Source organism: Lonchura striata, chromosome 7 (assembly GCF_050655825.1).
Source record: "Lonchura striata isolate lonStrDom1 chromosome 7, ASM5065582v1, whole genome shotgun sequence".
NCBI lineage: Eukaryota > Metazoa > Chordata > Aves > Passeriformes > Estrildidae > Lonchura > Lonchura striata.
This window is the reverse complement of record NC_140709.1, coordinates 13,982,489-14,006,351: the sequence shown is the minus strand read 5'-3', so window position 1 is coordinate 14,006,351 and position 23,863 is coordinate 13,982,489. Positions and strand designations below refer to the sequence as shown.

The 23,863-nt window shown below is 40.1% G+C and overlaps 1 protein-coding gene across 2 annotated transcripts in view; it reads right to left on the bottom strand.

Annotated features, from left to right (window-relative positions):
* GYPC (glycophorin C (Gerbich blood group)) overlaps positions 1-23,863 on the bottom strand; it is a 33,077-nt gene that overhangs the window by 6,601 nt on the left and 2,613 nt on the right. The window contains exons 2-3 of one of the 2 annotated variants that reach the window (XM_085584210.1): positions 12,447-12,567; positions 1,500-1,550 (exon numbers count right to left, since the gene is read on the bottom strand). In XM_085584210.1, coding sequence (XP_085440336.1) covers positions 1,500-1,550; positions 12,447-12,567 — 172 coding nt within the window. The remainder of the gene's footprint in view (positions 1-1,499; positions 1,551-12,446; positions 12,568-23,863) is intronic. The other variant, XM_021526316.4, reaches the window with a different exon arrangement.

The window sequence follows — 23,863 nt, the reverse complement described above, 5'->3', positions numbered from 1 at the left end:
GACAAGTCCATTATTAAAAAACCTACAAAGTCTATCCCTCTTCTTCCAGATCAAATTATTGACTTAAAAATTCTGAAAAAAATAATTATTTTGAAGTTTATTCAACTTGTGTGACTTTTACAATTTTTTAAACATGATTTTTTGCATGGATCCAGGATGCACTTATAAATGTTTTTGCTGTGATTCTGTATGAGTACATGATACTGAGCTGATGCTGTATTAACATCAATCCAGGAATAAGCCAAATATTACAGAAATACACAATAAAAAGAACAGAACATCCCTAGGGCTTTCTCTGCTGTCAGTGAAGGGTGCATGTGTGTGGGGTAATTTCTTCTAGAAGTGAATTTTATGTTTGTTAGAAGAACTGCTCCTGGAAATGCCTACTACTCTGCAGAGACAATGACGGGAGGTGGAGAGTACCTCTTTTTGCATATCATATTCCAGGTAAATGGTAAGTGTATCTCCAAAGCTTTAGATTTATCAGCATCAGTAAACTGAGTTACTGATGCTGATCAACTGAGTAAACCCTACTGGCATAAAAACACAGGAATAGATAGAATATTAGCAGGGCAAATAAAGATTATAACTCTGTCTTTAAAGATATGCCTTGACATTATCCCCCAGATTTCATGGTGCTTGGTTCTGGAAGGTAAAGTTACTGCTAGCAGGAATGAAATCGCTTATACAAAGAACTTCAAGTTGAAAATGATATCATGGTTGCATTGTGGGCTTCATCAATTTTTAGGACCTCAGTGGTATCCCTTGACACAAGAGGCTCTAATAGGCTTTAGATGTAGCACAATATTAATAAGCCTAGGGGACTAAGTACAAATCAATTTACCTGCTACTTGTTCATAGAAAGCTGAAATTAAAGTTACAGGAGATGGGACCTGAGGGAAATATAGCAGAACCTCACCAATTTGCACTAATGATTGGTATAGCCCCTTGTGAATGGCTGAAATTAGTGTGTTAGCATGGAAATGAACAAACACAATAAAAATAAAAAGACAGGTTCACTCTGTGAATGTAGCTTTGCTCATTTATTCTGACAACTGTATTTAGTTTAAATGCATGAGAGAGCTTTAATGGAACACCAGGAAATATAGTGTGGTGAATTCTGTAACAATAAAGGGTCAGCTGGTAGAAGCTAACATCGCTCAAATCAAAGGTGCTCCACCGGTTCTGTACTAAAGGACAAGCCTGACCCAGTGAATACTGAAGGAAATCAGGGACTGACTTTTCTGGTGGATCATTTGATATTTTGTCCTAAAATGGGGGATGGATGAGGGTGGTACTGCTCAGTGTATGGTTTGTGCTCATTATCTCATCTTGTTATCTTGCCAATAGCCCCTCTGGGAGCAGACTTCCCCCTGGCCTAATTAACTCTAATTGTGCCATTCCTGTTGTCTTGTCAGCAAGGTTTTGCAAAATGCAAGAAATCAACAAACCTGCTGTTTTAATTCTTATGGTGCTGCTTAGTATGGTCTGCTACTCACCTCCAATAACAGCCACATCTGCTCCAGCTGTGGGGCTCTCCACTTCTCCATCTATAAATAGAATAGAACGCAAAAAAGTTAATTATAAAAAAGAAATTGGATCATATGGAGGAGCAATGACTGTACTGGCAATTTTGTATTATTTTAACCTGTGAAACTCGGAACTTAATATCTCTTGTTAGCAAAAGACATTTATGAAATTTCACATTAGAGTTAGCCTTACTGTAACAGTTTTCTGCCATCATAACACTGGAAAAGAAATAGCTAGCACATTATGCAAATTATCATGGCCCCCAGGGAAACACCTACTGTGTATTATGAGCACTTACCTGTAACATCCTCCAGTGAATGCTTAAATTAAGAGCATTTAGGTACTGTGATTACTCTCAGAAAGGTAGTTTTAGGAAAAAAAGGTTGATGTCTATTTATTTTCCCATTTATGGCTCTTCAGAGCATGATCTGGATCTTGATTTGGTGCTAATTAATCTGTGTGTATTGATTTCAATTAATATTTATTTATCTGAAATGTCCTGGTTTTAATCTTTGCATTTGTTTTCTTTACAGTTTACATTTGAAATCACAGCAAGTCTCTCATGTGTATGGTATAAAACACAGTCTCCACTTAGAGTAAGTCTGAACTCAGTGCTGATAAATCAAATAGCATAAATTGCATTATAATTAATTTAAAATTTTATTAAAAAATTTCCTTTGGTAAATGTAGTACATAGAAAAGCTCACTGGAAAACATGAAAATGTAACTCCAAATCCTTCTGTAAACTCAAGAGTGGCACTACGATTTCTACCTAGGATGCTTTTTTGCTATATCTGTATCTATGATTCAAGGACAAAACACTATCAGCAGTTTTCTCCTTGCTCATGTCTAGTCTCTAACATCAGTTTGCAACAAAGAGGAGAGCTGAGATTCAAAGAATCCACCTCTTTTCAAACATGGGAGGTGCTTTTTTTAGAAAGTAAGAGTGTTTTTCTCTCCCCCAGAGATCCTTCCCACATTTTCTTCCATCTATATACTGATGAAAAGATTGAGCACATCTTCTGTAATTTAAAAATTCCTATTATGCCTATGTCTATTCAAAACCCACGTGCTCAGAAGAGATTAATTGCCTCAAGGTCAAAAATGCTCTGTATATTCTTACACACCAAATACATGCTGCATGCCAAAAAAGCAGGCTCCTCTATAGCAATCAAACACTTGAAGGTGTGAATTCCAAAGTGCTTTCCAAGCCACACAGCTTGCTGCCAAACATTAATTCCAGATCAAATTATTATCCCCTTAATTAAAAAAAGGTTTATGAGTAACTCTCTGCTCATACCTGGCATTCTTAGGTGCCTCTCAGATTCAGATAACAAGCAGGTGCCTTATCTCTAGGACTTGCCATCACTGTGCTTTTTGATAATGGATTACAGTATCATCACTTTGCAGAAAAGTTTTAATTTCCATCTTTCTAAGTTTGCAACAGAATGCAGGACTCATCTTGAGCTATGGTACAGCTGGCACTGATCTGCTAAGCTGGCAGTGCTGTGCCCTTCAGCCGACACCTGATGTGGCTTCTCTCACCACAGCTCCCATTCTACTACAAGAACCAGGGCCTGACTCCTCTTTTTTGTGTCTCCTTTTGAGCACAGAACGGGTTTGCTGTCCTCCCAGACAGCCTTTTGCTGCATCAGTCAGAGTGCCAGAACATTGCAGCTACCACCAATGACCAGACAGCCAAGGTCTGCTCCCCAGATCAGTTTTGGAGCACTGTTGATGGAGATCACAGAGAGACCCTTAATCCCTGTTTCACTGTCTCTGAAATTTCACTTTGTCCAAAAATATCTATGTGGTTCATGGCAATATTACAGGCAGGTGTGAAAGTATTGGCATTCGAGGTTCAAGCAGTGGTGTCCTTCCTGAAATATGGCCGAGGAGCACGCAAGGCACGTGTGATGGAGTGAGACCATCTTCCCTGAGCAGGAGTGGAACAGTGGCTGCTGTCCAGAAGGGAATCCCTGCTTGGCCAGGACTCCCAGCATGGCCTCTCTAAACTCAGTCTGAGTGAGAAATACAGTGCATTTCTGTACTACTGAGGACTGAATCTTCACTTTCTGAGGCAAAAAAGACATCCAGCTTCCTGAAGGAACTTTTAGCTCAGCAATGGTTTTGGCCTTCTTGTACCTTCTTTATTCTGCTCTTCTTTCATATGCAGAATGCTCAGAGGTCTGTGTTTCAATAGCTGCTGTTGCACCTGTTTTGATGGTTTCCCTTTGTTTCAAGGACATCTTTTGTGTCATCTGTTGCTGAATTGTCCTTGCAACACCTCCTCCCCCTGTTATATTGGCCCTTGTCCAGCTACAATCTGGTTCTGAATGTGCTTGAACATTGTTATTATTTACTGCCACTGGTTACCATGACACACAGAAATCAAAAGATTGTGGGGAAACATGTTTTTCGTAAAATTTCTGGCCATCAGAATGAGTTGACCAAATCAAGAACAGAACACACAAATCAAATTGTCTGTTGCTGGAAAGTATTTTCTAAAAGCCAGAATGATGAGAAAGAAATGCTTTTCTGTCACGACCTGAAATTCATCAAATTCCAGTTTTGCTCATAAATTTAAAGATAAGGAATTTTTGCAATAGAATGACAATTGCTACCTGTCTCCTTCTCATCAATCACATCCTGCTGAGAAGGCAGCAGCCTGTGAAAGTCCCAAAAATATTCCTGACTTAAATACTGCAAGCAGATCTCTGTGATTCACAGGTGGCACACCAGTGCAACTGACTTGCATGTTAACATAGCCAGTGGTGACTTATTCCTGCTAAATTTGTTAAACTACCTTCTTCACATACAATTTTCCAATTAAACTTGATTTTGATGAATTTTAGTAGTTCACCCCCCCCCCCCCCCCCCCCCCGCCCCAGTTTTAATCTATCCCCTTCAATTTTTGCTAAGGAACACTTGCTTGAAGCGGTCAGGTCCAGCAGTGAAAATATTTGCTTGAGATTCAGCACTCTCCTATTCTCATGATGCACTTTTCTGACAGTTGTAATTATTTCTTTTGTTCTATAAATTGGAAATCTGAACCACTAAAAGCCATAAATCGCTTCCCGCCCCGAAATCCTGACACTGGCTTTAAAAATATGTTTTTTTTAAATTTACACTTTCTTTCTTTATATCTGAGCTTCATTCAAGTAGATCTTTCCAGTTCTTCTTTACAATGCCAAGGACTAAATGTTCTTTGTAGATGGAAAGGGTGGTTTTGACATGATTTTGTGACACCAGAGAACAGGTCTTTAAGGAAAACACAAAGTATAATGGCAGTCCTGAGAAAGATACAAGACTTATCAGTGAGCTACTTTAGAAGCCTGACTATGTTAAGACATTCCAGCTGACAAGCTGTTCAATTTATATGGTGGTGGGAAAGGGCATATTCATCCCAAATACTTTCTCCCCTTCAGCATAGAAAGCTCAGAGTTTAGATTTTGCCCCTTGCAGGAAACAATACTTTGTGATTCTGTGGCTACTGTCAGTGACACATGGAATAAACTTGTACAAAGCTTCAAGCTTTCTAATTTTCAGGCATCATTTTTGCCTGCTAAATTTGTTTCCAGAAAAGAAGTCCACTGTTTGTACTCTTGGTGGTTCTGCATTCAGGACCTTAGTCAACAATCTAAGCACCCACGTTTGATTGCTATGGATTTACACAGGGGAAAAGCATGAAAGGAAAACCAGACCTGCAAAGGGATCCCCATCTGGCACATTTGACAGGGATGTGTGGGAATGACCTACAGGATAGATTTAATCTACTGGTGTGAACTGCCAAATCTCTACCATGCAATCCACAAGGGCAATTTCATGGTATAACTGTAAACCTTACACCAAACTTCTCGTCTCCAAAGGCCTCTCCAATTTCTGGAAGATAAAGTTCCAGACTGAAGCTAGTAGCATTGAGTAGAGAATGAAAAGCCCAAGATTACAACTCACATTGTCATGATTCCCATGCAGCTGTGGCTGATCCTGCATTTTAGAGTTTGTCAGGCTGAGTGAATATACAGATATCAGTATGATAAACAGCTCTGACAACACAGTCAGGCAGCACTGCTCCTGCTCCCCTCTTTCAGGATCTTCCTACCCACAAGCTTGTGCTTTTGATTCTTAAAAACCCCAGCATCTCTTATCATGATGCTCCATTGCTGACTGCTAGGTTAAAATCTCAGACAAAGCCTTGGCTGCTAAATTACACTCAAGTAGGTCTTTAAGTGCTTTCTTGTGCAACTTATTCTCTCTCTTGATGTCTCTCTTGATCTCTCTTATGCAATGATGATCTCATTGCATAAGAAGTGGTTTGAATTTATTCACTCCATGTGAATGATGGTTGAACTCCTTAAGGCAGTAATTTCCTTCTCAGGGCTTTCCTAGGCATGCAGGCTAGGAAATACACAGGAAGATTTCATCTTGAATAATCTCACCTAATTACTTTATGAAAATCTGCTGCTAATGGGACTTTCCAAGTGAGGAACAACCCACCCTTATCTCAGTGTATCCAGGGATCTGCTTTGCAGAACTGCCCCAAATACTGAGTTCTTGCAGGCAGTGGTGTGTAAGCAGTCTCTGTCTGTAAGCTGAAAGGTGTCTTTAGAGTTTGGCTATTAAATGTTTAATGGTTTTGTCTTAAACATTTGTACTGTCTATCCATGCATGTCCAGTAAACAAGGGAGATCCTCAAACTGAATGATAGTTCATTAATTCAGTTCATGGTTCAGGCCAGATAGAGATAGCATAACATACGATACTAATCTTGCCTTATTTTTAAACAGTTGTAATTTAAAAATAAGACTGCCTTTTTATGTAAAGAACTTAGGTGAGGTTCTAATTGCCTCCACTCAGAATGATACTAAAGTATTTGACTGGGTTCAGTAAAACATTATAAACTTATGAAAGCACTGAGGAGTATATGGAGTCTACCAGGCAGCTTTGCAGCTGCTAAAAACCTTTTCTATAACTACTGAAATTTAATTTTTAAAAAATACTATTTCTATAAAAATGTGTTTATCATAACTGTTATTTCCAAGGCAACCTTTTTGTTCATTGTATGCTCTTCTGCAGTCCCGGCTCCTATTGACTGGAGAAGCAGGTCCTAACGTGTCCCTGTTTTTCTCCACTGATGCAGGACTTTTCTTATCACACACATAATATAGAAAAACTAATGAATTCTTAACACCTCCATTGTTTATGCAACTATAGTATGTCCTCCTTGCCCTTTGGTTTATATTTGTGCCTTGCCAACACACTGCATTCATGAGAAAATCATTAATCTATTAACCTTAGCACACCAATTTAATTTACAAGCTATAGTTAGAACTGGTTCACTGCAGCTGTATCTGTAAAAATGAGTCAAACCAACTTCTGAAAACTTCATATTAGAAATATGTTAATTGCTCAAGCTGCTCTCTGGCCCGTTACAATATCAGATGCATCACACTGAGGCCATTCTGAATGAAAAAAAATTCATTACCTATTTTAATATAACAGTAAGTGTGCAGTGCACTGCCAGAGCTGGCATCTCTTGTCCCGAAGGGTCATCAGCCTGAACCCATCAATTTGACATATTCGGCTGAAAAAGTCATCACCATCTCCCATTAGACTATGAAACACATTAAGGCTGTTCTTTCAAAATTAAGGAACAGTTCCTCATCTGTCAATCTGGAAAAGAGACAGAATAATTTGGCTGCCACTTGTGTACTAAATTATTATAAGGAAAATAATGGTGTATTATAACAACAACAATCACATGATCTTTTGGACAAGTAAATGGACTGTGTTGAAAATGTAAGTTATATCTTGCAGATTAAAAATACCTACAAAATTAAAATGCTCTGGGCCCAATTCTCTTGTTATCCCAGCTAACAAGCACTTTGGCATTAATTCTAAACAGACTAAGTACTGTTTCATTCAAATAAAGGTCTGTTCAAGATTTTTTGACACTTCCTAACATAGAAAGGATAAAAAGCAATTATCAAATTAGTTTAATTAGATTGTCACATAATTTTAATCTCATATGATTCTAGTATACAGTGTTAGTAAAATCGTTTTTGACCATTCTAGAATGTTATGAAGTAAATAAGAGAAAATATGTTTTAGAATGTTTGTGGTAGTAATGGCTTCACTGACAGTTTCTCCTTCTTTTGTGAAGCTGACTTGACATTGGGTGTTGGGGAAAATCAGAGATGGAGAGATACACAAAAGTATCTCAAAAGTAATAATATGATATATATATCATATGATGTCAAAAAGTAATCATATGATATCCCTTAATGATAAGAGGGAAAAGGAGAAAATATTAATGACATTTGGGAAATTCTTTTACGTTAAAAATAATAAGGATCTTTTAAAAGGAACAGATAGTCTATATTTTGAAATAAAAAACACATATCAAATTTTAAAAGATAAAAAATTTGTTTTAAAGGATTATATAAACTAAAAAACACACAGAATTTTTTTTTAAACTAACTTTTCTCTTTATCCCCCAAAAGAACTGAAAAAGAACTGTCAGTGCCCTCAAATTCCCCTTCCACTTTGAACAGTTTCAACCACGTACTGGTTTTTTTTAGTTTGAAGTTATTGGAGACTTTAACTTCATTGCTCAGGGTTGCTGAACCCTGAGAATTGCCACCAATTCTGATGGCAATTAAGTCCATCTTGCAAGAGTATTAAAATGGTCAATGCCCCAGAAATACTGTAAATGTTGCAATGACCAGTTTTTCCCATGCTCCTAAGGGAAAGATGCTCAATTTCTGAAGACCAAATGTTGCCTTCTTATCATACAAAGGTGCATGAAGTGTGAGAACCTGGAAGAAGGTCCAATCTGCTGAAAAAATGCTGCATGTGGCAATTTGGAAGTTGTGTCCTATTTTGTCTGTTTCATATATATAGTTATATCACTGCAAAATTTCCTTACTTTTCCATGGAAATAGGTTAATGTAACCAGGCCACCATTTACATTTTTCCTCTATAGCAGTCAAAGCCAGCTCATATACAACATTTTCCTTGGGAAGATAAATTGACCTGGAATTGTTTCATTGAGGAAGGAGTGACAAATGAAGTATGAATCAATCTGTCATGTAAAGCCCATGATCAGGACATTTTCCTGCCTTTGCATCTCCTCTTCCCACCTCTTCCCTCTTCATCAGAGCAGAGTACTCCTTTTGAAGGCTTTATAATTGAGGGGGTTTTGAAAGAAACACTAAATATCCAGTGAATCTGATTATTCTTGATAATTTCTGCCTGACTTTCCTCCAAGTCAACAATTTAAAGTTCTATTCATTTTTTGTTGAACCAAAATGGGAACAAACCAGTCATTTGCTCCTTCGTTGAGGTCAAAGCTGAACAGACAGGAGTTGCTGGCATAACTGATTAATCATTGCAAATGTTGCAGATGACCACAGGTAATCCAAGCAGCTGACCACTGATATAGTGAAACCCCATCTCACAACCTGTAGCTGATATTTATCTAGCAATTCTTATGAAATGGTCCACAAAAACAGCATATCCCACTGTTTTAAACCTTTTCTTTTAAAAACATAAGCATAAAAATTTGAGTCAGAACCTTTTAATGAACAGTCAGAGGCCAAAAGATCTTGGAGTAGGTGATTATTCCTTTCCAGTCCCTTGTGTAAGTGGTTACATGAAGCAGTAAGACATCTTAACTGCTAAACTGCTTGTAATTATTTACCAAGACAAGCTTTTAATTTGTACCTAACAGGTCTAGCAGCCTCAGACCTGACTCTCAAGCCTTTTGATTGTTTCAGAAGAGGATAAGGTGATCTCTGTTTCTTAAAGTTGTCGTGCTTGATTTTATGACTGAAATAACTTCTAAAGATTAGTCTTTTATGGACATGGCACTAAGCATTTATGGATTTGGCACTAGGACAAACATTAGTTAAAATTAGTCCCCTTAACTAAGACAGTCAGAACTACTTGCTAGAATTTGAAACATTTGAAACATCAAATACATTCAACAGCATTTTTGCACTGATTTTCTCTGTTCCTGCTATCTGCCTGACTGTCCTTTTATCCTTCACAAATTTTAACTCCATTATTCAACTCCAACTGTTTTTAAAGGAAAAGCAGGCAAAGATAAGGACAGCTTCTATTTTCCTGAAAACTGCAGACTGGAGAGAAAAGGGAGACCAGAGCAGCCCAGCACCAAAGCAAAGACAGCAAGGACTCAGCATTTTTAAGCTCTGTTTAGCAGCAGTCAGTTGTCTGGTGCCCATGAGCTTTCCATTATCAGGCAACATAGATCCAGAGGCCCTGCAGCTCCCCTTCCCCATGGGGAGCTGCTGAAGGAGAGAGCATCTGCAAACTGGGGGTGGGATTTAGGAGGCATAGATCCAAAAGCAAGGGTGTTTCACTGACTCTGTTGCTGGCAGAAAACTCATTTTAATGGACACAGACATGCTGAGGTAGAAACACAGCCATTGTGCTACTGAGGCTGATAAATGTCTATTTCTCATTGAGATGAGAAAGCTTGACTCTGTGCTTAAACTACAGATTATATGATCAAACTACACATAATGTCACCTAGAAACCACCTGGAAACTGGTGAAAGCCTGATAATATTGTAAGAGTTCAAAGACTGTAGAACCAGGCTCCTATCCTTAGAAAAATATAATGATTTTCTCAACACAGGCAGGTTTCTTCATTTATGCTCATTCCCACTGTCAATATTTTGAAGCAAAGCAGTCCAACAGGTGATAAGTCTTGGAAATGGGAGTTCTCTGTGCTCCATCCACTGGCCTATTTGATATGAATTGTATTCAGCTCCATCCAGCTCATACACCAGTGCCTGAGGCACTGTCTACTGTGCATTGGAAGTGGAAATGTCAGGTTGTTTAGCATATGTTCTTCAGGGACACAGAGATCTTTCCTGGAGCACAGATGAGATTAATATTATTAATGGAGATATCTGTAGTGGAAACAATCTTCCAACTGCTTTGAATATTGAGCACATTAAACAAAGAAAATAAAACACATTGAAGCACCTTAAAAACTTGCAAGGCAAATAGTAGCTCAGGGCAACAATATTTCTTATTTCCCAAGGTTTCTTCAATGAATATGCAGATATCTTTTGCATATTTGCTCTAATGACAAAAGCCACATTATTATCTGGAAAGCATTTACGTATCAGTTCAAGCTGTCTGAACAGAGTTGAGGAGTTTTAGCAAAACTTCTTTACCATCTATCACTCATCTGAGCTATTCTAGACAGATTGTGCAATAATTGTTGGGAAAAAAAGAAAAAAGGATAGTTTGTATATTATTTTTGGACAACTGTCTGGAATTATTTGGAAAAGAGCGTATTGAACACATTAACAGAGCTAAGCATGAAAAGACCTGCACTGAAGCCATATACTGAATGGTTTTTAGCACAGAATTACATCGTTGCAAAATTCATTAACAGTCTATGGCTAATGTTCCTCTCTCCTAATGCAACATGAATGTCAAGGACCATGTAGGTGGGAGGCCAATAACCAGCCTGATGAGACGTTTGATTGCTGGAAAGGAGTCTGTGTCAGCTCAGCTGTCTCCACAGGTGCTGCAGGAGGACACTAACAGGTCGAGATGATAGCTGTGTTGTCCCTTCCAACTGGAGCTGCTCTGTTCTGTTCTGACATGCCTTCTTGCAAGAAGATCTATTCAGCCTCCACACAGTGTGGTGAATCCTGGAGTATGGTGTGGAAATTTGCTTCCCATCAACCATAAGCAAACTTAGAATAGCTTAAAGAAGCCTAGATTTCTAGAGTCTATAATTAGGGAAAATAAATCCCAAACATTACTGTTAGCACCTCTTAACCATCCCTTTCCACAGCTTGTGCTGAAGGCTTAACCATGCTATGAGGTAGTGAGACCCATTTTTTTTTTTTTGCAGAGCTTTCAACATGCCCTGGTCAGAAGGGCCTGATATCTCCTTTAGGTGCTTAAATAGGGTTTAACCTCTGTGTTTTGCCTGTTAAGTTGGAGTCATGTTTATGGAAGGAAACTAATCATGCCAAAACTTGATGCTGCTACATTCTTAAGTATGAAAGAACTTAATTTAGTTTAATCTCCTAATAAGCAATCCTTTTTACTGTTGACTTGACTGGCTCTCTGTAAACAGTGTTGACTTTCATGCAATATGGAAAATTACAATAATTTCCAAGGCCCTTGTTTCTCTTTCAAATCTGGTTGAGACTGGTCAGTGGACCCAAAAATTCTTGATGAGAACTGGCAGATGGATGAACAGATGATTAGGCAGACAGATAGACAGCAGGAACACATAAGACTCATTTCATTAGGAAAACGGACTGAAAACAGAAGTAGCAGTGGGTACTTGGATAATATTCATATTCTGGTCACCAATTTAAAAAATGCCATGTTTTTGAAACCATTTCAAACTTGTAGATGACATCCTTAGTAATTTAAACAGCAAAGGAAAAAACAAAGGAACATTGCTAAGACTTTTTTTCCAGCTCCTTTTTTTTTTTGGTCAGAATGCTACATTTTTATAGTTTGGACTGTATTTTAAACCTTTAAACCCAGATTCAGCTTGAAAAGCCCTGGAAATTTCAATGAAGGATTAATGTGTGTCATTAAGCAAAGAAATATGGTCTAGTAGTTTTCAATACCAACAAATGCTTGCTATGGTACTTCTCTGATCAACATATTTTTCACTTACTGTAAAGCCTTTGGGCTGCTCCAAGTGTATGAAATATCCATGGAGGAAAGCTAACAGTGAATGGTTGTGATTTGAGCTGGCTACTGCGTTCCTGCAGCAAAGGGCATTCTTGTTCCTAAACATTTTCCTTCCAAGCAGAAAACAGCTCACCAAAATCAAAGCCCCTCCCCCCATTTAATATTTATTTTTTTACTCATATTTACTGTTTACTTAGAGGGCTATTTACTTACTGGTAGATTGATCCAAGTCAGTCTGTAGTCTGACTGTCATTAATAGGGAGCGGTTTGCTAGGTGCAGAGAGAGGGCAAAAAGCAGGAATGCTCTGTTGAGTGGTTGAAGTACATCATAAATCTACATGCAGGAAAAACAAGTTCCCCAGAAGAAAAGCATAAAGAGAAAAGCAGCTGGTTAAAGATGGAAACTTCTAGAGCGCTCTGAGCAGAGCAGAGAACCCTAGACATTCAGAGTCCAGTGACTCCTTTGAACTACAGTAGCTCTAGAAGGCCATGGAAAATGCTGGCCTTGGCATTTCCTATGTAAGATTATATTGGAATGCACTAAGAATTCTCAGCTGTCAGGGACCCAGGGCAGAGCTGTTTCCCTGTGCCATCCTTCCTCCAGAGGTGCTGCTCCTCCACAGCATCAGCAGCCACGGGGCTCTGTGGCCAAGCAGCAGCAGCAGCCACTGCTGGCTCTGCTGGCTCAAAGCAGGGCACGATCCCAACACACCAAGGAAACACTAAGTGCTTCACATCCAAGGTGGGATTTGCAAGGACTCTCACTGCTAAACTGCTTCTGCTTCTTTCGAAATCACTTCTCTCACACATTCCACCTGCTCAGTTGGGCTCAGTTGGTAAAAGTTTTGAAAACTCAATTTTATGAGTATGAGAAACATGATAGAATCAAGCCAGAAACATAATATATAACCTCTGTCCACCTTCTCTGCTCCCCAACTTCCTAGTTTAATTGACTAGTTGATGTTGCTGAACAGGTTGCAGAAGTCTGCCTTCTCAAGCAGTCATGAGACAGCCTGAAAATTTCTCAAAGTACTTTCATAATATAGCAAAACTATTTACCACTGCCTCCAGAGAAGTATACTTTGGAACAGTCTCATAAGGTCAAGTTATCCCACTGAAACACCTATTACTATAAAGAGAATGAAAAAAAAAAAAAAAAAAAAAAAAGAAGAAGAAAAATGAACAAGCCAACAGCAGTAGCAGAGCCCTGGAAAATATGAAGTCATAAGTAGAGTTCAGCCAGAGCAGACTCCCATTAAATTTTGTTTAAGAGCCAAGTTCCACCCTGAGATATGTGTGAGCTGCAGTTTATTTCAGGGGGAGCTGTGCTGTACTTCATGCCATGGCAAGGCTTGGACACAAGTATGTATCTATTACAGGAGAGGTGCAAAGCCCACTTCCTTTTTGCATATTTTTGGTTCTGTCTGTATAAATCAAATAGAAAAGTTAAAAGGACTGGATAAAACAGGCCTCAGGCCCCAGCTTCACAGGGCCTCTCTGTCAATTTTAATTCCTTCTTCCTCAAGACCTCAATGTCTTATCTTTCCAAATCCATCAGGCTCATCTCACAAGACGTGGTAGTCTTTCCCTGTTCCCCTGCTACACCACGAGTGTTAAACACACAGGCAGGAGCTCTAAGGATTGTCCTTCTACCTCTGCTCTTGGGAATCCCTTTAGGACACAGTCAGCAAGAAGTGCTCTCCAGGTGATGCACATGCTTTATAAAGAAGGGCCATACACAGCAGTCTGGCTTTAACTCTTAAAGACCTCACACTGGATATTTTTGCCTGAGAAGCAGGAGGTCTGCTTAATGAGGAGGGAAGAAGGGGTGGCAGGGATGTTCCCTATCCTGGCTGCATTCCAAGACAGGGGCTAGGCTTACCAGCACCTTTGTGCTGTGCTGGGTTGCACAGCTGGCTTCAGACAAAAGCCTTTATCACTGCTGGGGTGGGCAGCTGCTGCACAGATGGAGGGGACAAAATGATAAAGTCATGGTCACACACCCCTGCAAGCACTGGAGTTACCTTGGAGAACTGGACAGAGGAGTTCCCTGCTCCCTGCCACCAGCTGTGCACTCAGTAATGCTGAGCTTCAAAGATTGAATTCTTTCAACTACAAGTTAAAAGATCTTGTTCAAGAAGAGTGGCAGACAAGGCTCAGTCCCACCAAGTGCTGAGTCTGGAAGTGAGCAGGAGGTTAAAGTATGTCATATGAGAAACTCTGGTAAATGCAAAAGCTTTGATACCCCAAGGCACCCATTTAAATACTGAATTACTAATTCTGGCTCAAAACTTTCCCATTCCTCAGATCCCTTGGTGGTCAGCCTGTGCTTTAACTCTCCATTAAGCATCTGCTACTGGCTCTAGTGGGTAAGACAGTCCATGCAGCACTTCCATGGGCAGAGATTAAAAAGATTTTAAATCCTGGTTAGTCAAGAAAACCCAGCACCATCAGGATCAAACCCACACTGGCCATCACTTGTCATGGATTCTGCAGCAGATGGGAAGAGGTGGCATTGTCCCTGGGAAAGGAAGTCTCTTTTCCTGATGCTGGTGTAACCCAACAGGTGGTGAGGGCTAAGGGAGACACACAGGCAGCTCTTGTAATGCTACATCATCACTTCATCATGCAATGGCACTGAAACAAAGGACAGGGAAAATTGGTACCAAATCCCATTAGCTAGAAGATGGATTGGAAATATCCCAGCAAGGTTTGGGAATGGAAAAGACAGGTGTGTGTGTCCCTGGGAGTCTGGAGAGACGTATGACCCTTGGCCACAGCTGACATGCCATGGCTTTGTGTCTGTTAAGAGACAGAGTTTGCATTTCTTGCTACATCTCCTCTCACCAAGGATATTTTTAGTGCAGGAGGAGTGGGAGGAAATTATCCTCTAAGGGATATGGATGCTCATGTCCACAGACAGCAAGCTGGTGCCCTGAAGTGCCAAGTAGTGGAAAACAAAATCAATTGCAAAGCTGAACACCCACATTTATCCGTATTTCCCTGGCAAACTTCCCTTGGCCACCCACAAGTCCTGGGCCTTGCTCTGTGCTGCAGGCAGCAGGGCATGACAGGGGAGGGTTGATCCCCAGCTTCTTCTCAGGTGTGAGCTGTGAAGGAAATCACTTGGGTGGAAAATGGCATGTACTACCTGTTAATGGTTTCCAAGTCTCTTTTTCTCATTCAATGAGGAAAATATACCCCTCTCTTCTGGAATAAATCACAGACACAATCTTCAATTACAGAACATGTGCTTTACCCCCTCCCACATCTCCCCCCAATGACTGCTGCAGTTTCATATCTGACAAAAATAGCCATCCAGACCTCCAAAGGGAGGAGCTTGTGTTTCTCCCTCTGGCCACCTTCAGCAGCTGCCAGCTCTGCAAGGCCCAGGGGCTGCACCACGATTGAGGGGGAAGGTTCAGTCAGAGATTTGGTACTCAGGTCACTTAGAAACAGCACAGTGTGAGCAGCAGCGTGGAAGTCACACTCCTGTCTGCTCTGCTACTGAGCTCTGGAGGAAACAGGACACAGGATATGCTTCCTGTCTGGGGAAGGCTTGTTACAGCCTGGGAAAGAAGGCATGACCTTTTCCTTAAAGGAAATGCAATTCATGGAGAGGAATAGGGAGGAAAAGACCAGGCTGCATTTTTTTCTTAAAAACAGTGTCATGCAGCTGTACCTCATCTCACTTTCTCCCCTGTGTTTAAAGGTGATCTTTATTTATTAAGCAATGCCACATTTTAAAGAGTTTTAAACCTCTCTGCCAACCCATTGTTTGCTCCAGTCAGTCATGAACTTTCTGACATAAGTCAGAGGCTGTCAAAATGAAAGGTTTCATTCATTGCAAGCAAAGGAAGCCAGAGGAGGTACCTTGAGAGCAGAAGGGCTCAGCTCATGCTCTGCTTCCAGCTCACAAATGGTTATGTCCCCAGGATGCTAAGATTAAGCATCTCACACAGAATGTGGGAGGAGGAAGAAGAGTCTTTGTCTGAGATTCACAGATTTTAATGGATTCCAGAAGGGAAATCTTTTACCCAGGAGCAACAGCAAAGTTCAGAGAAATGTAAAAGCATTTATCTCCCCAGTTATGTTCCTGCCTGCCAAAAGCAGGAGGGGTGATTTACTCCTCCTTGGTACAAAGAATCCCTTATGGATCATTAATCCACAGGGGGAATGAGCTCAGGAGCTACAGACATCTTTTCTTAATGTGCAAGAACCTTGAATCAGCAGGAGGTTTTCTTTGGGAGCATACAGGATCGGTTTATCTTTATTTGCTCCCCACTACCCCCAGTCTTCAAGTTTCCTACAAGAGTTCTAGTTACCATTGATAAATCACTTTGCCTTCAATAAAATCTGTGGTGATAGTAGATGAAGCTGCTGTGAGCTAAACCAAGGCATTTGAAGCAGAGTAGTATTAAAAACTTAAGATTTGAAATAAGCAAATTCTGATACAAAATCCAATAAAATCAGTATGAGCAATCTCAAGTTCTGGGGTACAAGTATCTCAACAACAGATTTCAGCCCTGCAAGAGCAACTTGCAGTAAGTAAGGCATTTCCTGAGAAACTGCAGAAACGGGAAGGACACAGAAATAGTTGAGTATTTGTTTACAGGCCAGGATCTCAGGTGATCTTAGGTGATGAAGTTTTCAACTTACAGCTAGAGCTGTACAGAAAACATGCACAAAAACTTATGATAGGAAAGGGGTTAGATCTGGTGGACAGCAGTTGTTAATATTTTCTCATTTCTTTAGGAGTAATAAAAAGTCTTATTTTGTCTCACTTTGACTCTGTGAAAGCACCTGAAAATATTATATAATGTCTCAGTTGCTAAGTGAGGTACATTATAGACTGTGTCTCCCTATATATATATATTCACAATATGCAGACATTTACAATATGCCACTATTCTATAGTGGATGGCATTTTATATTTTTTACCTCAGCAAAAAAAAAAGTGCAGCAGGGAATTATATTTCTGTATTCAAATCTCTCAAGAAGCACTCCATGCTTAGATTTTCCAGGTTCCACATAAGTCTGGTAAATACACATCCTTGTAACTTGTAAATGACTTACAAGATCAGAAATGTGGCTGAAAGGGAAAACCCAAAGCTGGCTGAAGTCCTTGGGTTTTATGCTCTCATGTGTGTCTGCATGTGCCCACAGCATCCTTTATTTTGGCTCTTTCTCACACAGTTAGGCTTTGACAAATTGAAAAGTATTAAAATTAGAACAACCATGTTTACATGTATTACCACCTGCTACTTCATTTCTTCCATGGTGCTTAAATGTTCAGGCATGTGGCTTTGAAACACAGTACCTTTAATGCACTTAAAAACCCGGCTGGATTTCCAGCTCTCTTTGATCTCTGCAGTCTAGAGACTATCTCAGAGAATACAAATAAATGTGTTTAGGGGAAAAACATTTTCAAGGAGAAACCCCTAAAGTCCTTCCAGCTTGATATGCATTACCGGTTGAAGTCATACCTAAGGTTGTTTTTTGCATTTTATCTTCATGCTTCAGGAGGCTGAAATCTTTATCCAGAATCAGAAACTTGATGAGGTAACTTGGGAAGACAGATGTGGTCAGTGCCACATAAGCACCAAAGTGTCAAATAATTATTTGGTGATTCTTGTTTAGAAAGGAGATGAAGGGAGAGATCATTCTGCCCTGAGAAATTTACAGAGTAAGCAAAGTAAAAAGGATGCACTTTTGCAATGAAGAAGACTGTATTTTGTCAAGAGGAAATGGAAAGGATGTGAGTGGAAAGCTTGCTATTAATCATGAGTAGGAAGGAGACATTAATTGGAGAGCTGGAGACAGAGGAAAGACTCAGATAACCAAAGGCATGAAAAAACCAGCTTCATTTGGGGGCTGTATAACACCACCTCTTCCATCTCTTGCTATGCCATGTGGTGATGTGTCACTACCCTTGTGGTAATGGCTTGGATTTGTAGTAATTTCAAATTGTCCCCTGTACAGCAAGTACAAATCAGATGTGGGTTCTTGGGTCAGGGTGTGGGATGGTTGACTTGGGAAGAGGTGTTGTGAGGAACCAGATCCATTCAGTTATTCAGAAAAGGTACGACAGAAGGGTATTTTTCACTTTTTTAAGGATGTTCATTGGTCCAGTCACTACCCATTGCTTGAGCTGTAGGTGTTATGAGTAGACAGCTCTTAGTGGGAGGTGGTAAAGTGCCAAAGGCAATCAGCAAGGTTTCAAAAGAATGCATTTCTTCACCTTAGGTGGACACAGCCTTCACAAGAAGGACCTACCAAGCCCCCTTTGAATCATATAATCATGGAATGGGTTGGGTTGGAAGGGGCCTTAAAGACCATCAGTTTCCAACCACATTCTCATGGTCAGCAACATCTTCCACTAGACCATGTTTTGCAAAGTCCCAGCCAATCTGGCCTTCCTCTCTCTGACCTGGTGGTTAAGAACCAAGGTTCTTCTTGGCTTTGGTGATGTTAGCAGAAGTTGTTCATTCTGCTCTTCTTCATGACTGGAGCAGGGATAGGTTGAGTAACAGGAAAAGTGACAGTGTTCAGAACACACTGAGTGGTCTTACAAAAGAGTGAAAACCCCCTTTTTTCCCAAAGCAATGGGGAAGCTGAAAGTTGGTTCCCAATTGCAGATTTGTTTCCTGGTGTATCCAGCATGTTATGCAGGGGTTTCTGAAGAGAGAGATGCAGCCTAATTTTGTGTTGAGCCCCTGTTTCCACCAAGGGCTTAATTGTCATTAGTAACAGGTAGCATAGCTTCTAAAAATGGAATTTTATGCAATAAAGTCCAAAAATCAAAGGCCATTGACATAATTATGGAAATTCAAGAGAGATAGACAATCATCATCTCTCCCAGTCGTGTCATTCAGAATGTAAAAAAGCATGTCCCAGTTATAAATAAAAATTGCTCTGTGATAACAGGAAAGATCTGCAGAGGGGAGGTGTTGTTTCATAGCAATCTGTGAAGATGAGAGAGCAAAGAGAGATCAGTAGAGAAGAGGAAGAGTGGAAGAGAGGGCAACTCCCAAAGAAAACAAAGCCTCAGCCCAGATGGTGACAGGGAAAGATCTATGTCTTCCTGACCTGTTCTTTTCTTCCTTCCCACTGTCAGGACTTTGGAAGGTCCTTGAGAGAAGGAGGGAAATTGCATTTAACAGCTGGGACCTGTGTGTGTCTCGAATGTTCAGAGATGACCATTTACTGGTGGGCTAAGAAAGGGACAGACAGGTAGGATTAGGTGCAGAGGATATCTGAACTAGACAATATGAGAGAGCAGGTGTGAGAGAGGTCACAGATGTATCAAGGATTTAATTTCCTGCTTGCTTTGTTGGATGGGACTGGGAACGTGCTCATTACACTTGCATGAACCATTGGCAGTTAAAAGAGCAACCTCAGTTAGCTCATGAGTGCTGGTTATAAGTTTCAGGAAATAAAAGACTAGAATATTTAATAATAAACTGATAAACTTCTAGCCCTAATACATGCTAAGAAAATCCGGCAAGCAGATTTCAACAATATGTTCTAGAAGACAGAAATAAAATATAAAAAAACAGCATGTCATTTTAAACATCAGGTTTTGAAAATGTACACAAGTTTCCTGAACTCTTGGATGACTACATTTTTATGGTAACTCTTCACCATCCACTAGAAATATGTTTTCTCTCTACTCATTCATACAGGTAACTCTTTAATCACTTGTATTTAAGTGGTCTATTTGTCTTACCTGAGGATTATTTCGTTTATCTTAAGTCAGCCATGAAGACCTGCTTTTTCATCCCTTCTTAAGTGACTGAAATTTTTGGAACATCCAATTAGCAGACAAGAAGCATTTTACTTTTGTCTTAGTAAGAATGCTTTTCAAAGAAAACAAGATGAACACCAGAGATGTTTGCCTACCAAAAAAAGGTTAAACTGGAATAGCAGTGCTGTAAAATCTCTTCCAGCATAAATTAATCTTCTCAGCTGTTTGAGAGGGTCACAGAATTATGTAACAGGATTGAATTGATTTTTGAATAAGTATTTTGTTTTCAAAGGAGGGTAGTTTTTTTGAAGAATAACTTTAATTTTGGCATGAATACACTAATATGATCAGTTTTTCTAGAAAATTGTCCTGAAGATGCAACTACCAAATTCTCCCAGCACAGATGAGCTAGAAAAGGAATATAAACCTGTAAAGTAGTGGAAAGGATGGTGGGTATAAATCCTCATGTCTTTGTGTATGTATGCATACGGATATAAGGTATGTTGTATGTACTTACACTCTGTGTGTATATATGTGTGAACAGACAGAATTCAAACTCGTTTTCTAGGTTTGGTGTTACTGAAAGAGGCTCTGCTCACAACTGTAAACACCTACACATATGTAAGGATTTGATGTCTGTTTCTGTATGGCTATGAACTTGTCACACATGTCCTCTATGGTGTGGACTGCCTCGTAAAACTAGATATTTTAAACATGTAGTCCCCAGTAAAATAGGCATTTATCACTCAAAATAACAAAGAACTGTCTCAGGGTGTGTTCAAATGCCCCCCTGCAACTTACTGATAAAAAGCTTAACTCTGTTTCAGAGCTTATCTGCAGAAAAAAGAGGTAGAGACCCTCACGAAATAACTGAATTCTTTCTTCCCTCTTAAGATGAAAAAGAGAGGCAGAGGAAAGGAAAGAAAAATCACTTTAAAACTCCAATGCAGCAGAACAAGTTTAACCCATTGAGATTTTTAGTGAAGTATTCTGCTTCATCAGGAAGAACCCTGTGGTGAAACATATGTCAGAAGAGAAGAAGATATGAGAAACTGGCGTCCTTTGCATATGAGATGATTAATTAAGAGGAAAATCACTTGGCCAGCTGTCTCATTGGTGAAACTACACGTGCAAGGTACATCTGCAATAAAGGATCAGTTTACCACAGGCAGTGCATTTGATTTCCAAGCTAACATAGCAGAGACAGGAATCTGGTGTGAATTAGATTGTGCTGACTCTTCGAGAAAGAGAGGAGTCCAGATCTTATTTCAGTGTCAAATTATGAGCTGCATGTCTGTTATAGCATAGCAGTGTTGGTACTTGATGCAGTTATCAGTTACAAATAAATTATCCAGGGAAGGGAGGCCTTTCCTCCATTCATGTTCATAAATTATTGGCAAACAAACCCTGATTTTTCCAAGTGATACTTTTCTCCATTCTCTAAGCAGTTTTTCAGAATGCTTAGCAGCTGGTGAATTTTTCATCTGATCATTACTGGGGTAATGCTGTCAAATCCATCTGACTTAGAAAATTAAGGAAGTAAAACACAACTGTCTGCTGCCCGAACACTTGCCCTCCTAAGGTGTTCCTATATTCTTGTCACTGTGGCATCTAGGCTTTTCATGCATTTTCTATCACAAATTGTATGTGAAGCAAAAAATTGTAAACAAAGCTCCTACTCATGTCAAATGCTGTTTTCAAAGGTTTTCTGATCTTTCTATGGGAAACAAGCAGGCCAATTCCTAAATAACTTCTGAGCTATGTGTTTTTCCCTGAGCATGCATTATAAAATTAGGCAGTGGGAAGCAAAGAGCTGTTGCACCAGTGAATCTACTGGAATCAAACCAACTCCTACCACCCCAGCTTTTCCCAGATAAAAGCTGCCTCACTAGCAGTGTCCATGGAGAGCAGTGATTTCTCTCCCACCTGTAATCTCTTCTCTTTACCAGCCTTTTGAAGAAGAGGTGACTGTACAGCACCTAGCAAAATCAGATCCCTCTCTTGGCTTGAATTTCTCTATGCTATAGGAATACTGATCCCTCCCCAACAATAGAGACAGGCACTGCACAGAGCACACACACAAACAGAGTTTCATTAGACAATGCAGTCCTGAAAGCCTGTTTGACAAAAGACTTTGCTGATTGGACTCAGTCATTTGAACAGTGATGGATACAGGGTATATTACACAAGAGCCTAGAAATAAAGGTGCAGCAGTATCAGCAATGAGATGCAGACACTGCATAATGCTATAATATTAACAGGCTTAAGCACACAACTAGCCACAACCTGAATCTTTAACATCTAATGTGTATTTTTTAAATGATGCTCAGCAATGCTGAAAATTGTGTATTTTAAAACAGAAGATCCTATTTGAGTCGACATCCTCCCTGTTCTCCCCAGCTCAGTGGTTTGCCAACATATCTGCTGTTAATTACTGCAATTTCAGGTGCATTCTGAGTCTTTCAATTCCTAGACTTTCACATAAATGTGTCAGACAGTAAGGGTGTGAGGAGAGCCCTGGGATATAAAGCCAAACTTCCCAAATCGTATGCACAGTGGTAGGAAACAAACATGCAAGCAGAAACATTCAATTTACATAAATACTTGTAGGATAGGTTTTGAGATTTCTGTGCTAAAAATGAGAGGTTCTTATAATCTGTAGGTTTCCTTGTGTATAAATGCTCACTCATGAAGACCAAATTTTCATAATCAATAGCTTCTGTTTTTGTTTATCATTTACTGTCACAGGCAAGCACTTCTGTTGATTAAGGGCAATGAAATCACATATATTGCCAAGGTGTGAATAACACAATTAAAAACCTAAAGGGTTCATTCAAGGCTTTTCACAAACCCTGTGTGAAAGACAAGTGGTATTGCTCCAGAACATACAAAAGAATCAGTTTGCAGCCCCAAAATATATCTCATTATGAGCTGAAGATGTGGAAAGGCTGTTCTCAGAACCACACTCCCCATTCACAGCCAGAAGTCACTCTGCCTTTATCACATTTGCAAGGTCTCAGCCTCTCTGAGAGGACAGCCCACACATATGTGACTCATTTTGACAGAAGCTCTGTCACTGGGGCAGGTGGAGAAGCTGGGGCTGATGGAGCCAAGACCTCTTGCTTGTAAAACAGAGCACCAGACTCTGCTCTCCTGAGCAGGGCAGTGCCTGGGTTACTGCTGGAGGGCAGCTGGCAATGCAGAGGGAGTGCATACAGTTCAGGAAGGGTTTGCTTCACCCTCTTCCTCACCCTCTATCCTTCCTCTGCAGCTGGGGCATGGCCTGAGGACCAGCCTTGCTTCTGGGTTTCCTTTTGGGCCAATTCTTCTGCACTGCACACATCATACTGCTTTGCCATCTCCCCAGGAAGAGGATCTTATCTGTTGATGGGTGATAAGGAAGAAAAGCCTCCACAAACTGTTCTCCTTAACCACTACCTCCTCTGACAGATGTCATTTGAAGTATAAGAGACTCCACACAAACATTCCCAGCCTGCTGGTACAGATGAAATCCTGTAAATTGCCGAGCACCTTCTCCAAAGGGGTGAACACCTTTGACCCAAAAAGATGGCTTTGCACAGATCACTGCCTTCCCAGGTTGAACCTTTGACTTGGTGACGTTTATTGTCCTAATCCTTCACCTCGTTTGAGCTGTCCCACTGCCTCAAGACAGGGTCACTGCAGTCTAACAGGAAGAGGGCAAAAGCTGCCAGCTGAATTGAGACTGCCAAACCTGTGGAGTTCCTCAGGTTTCATAGTTAAGTCACGCTCGTTCATCTGAGCAGGAAGCAAATGCATCACAGAGTTACTGTCCCACTCACCTGTTACGTGTACAGAGAGCCCATTCAGATATCTGGGGGATATCTGAGCTGGACATGGGAAA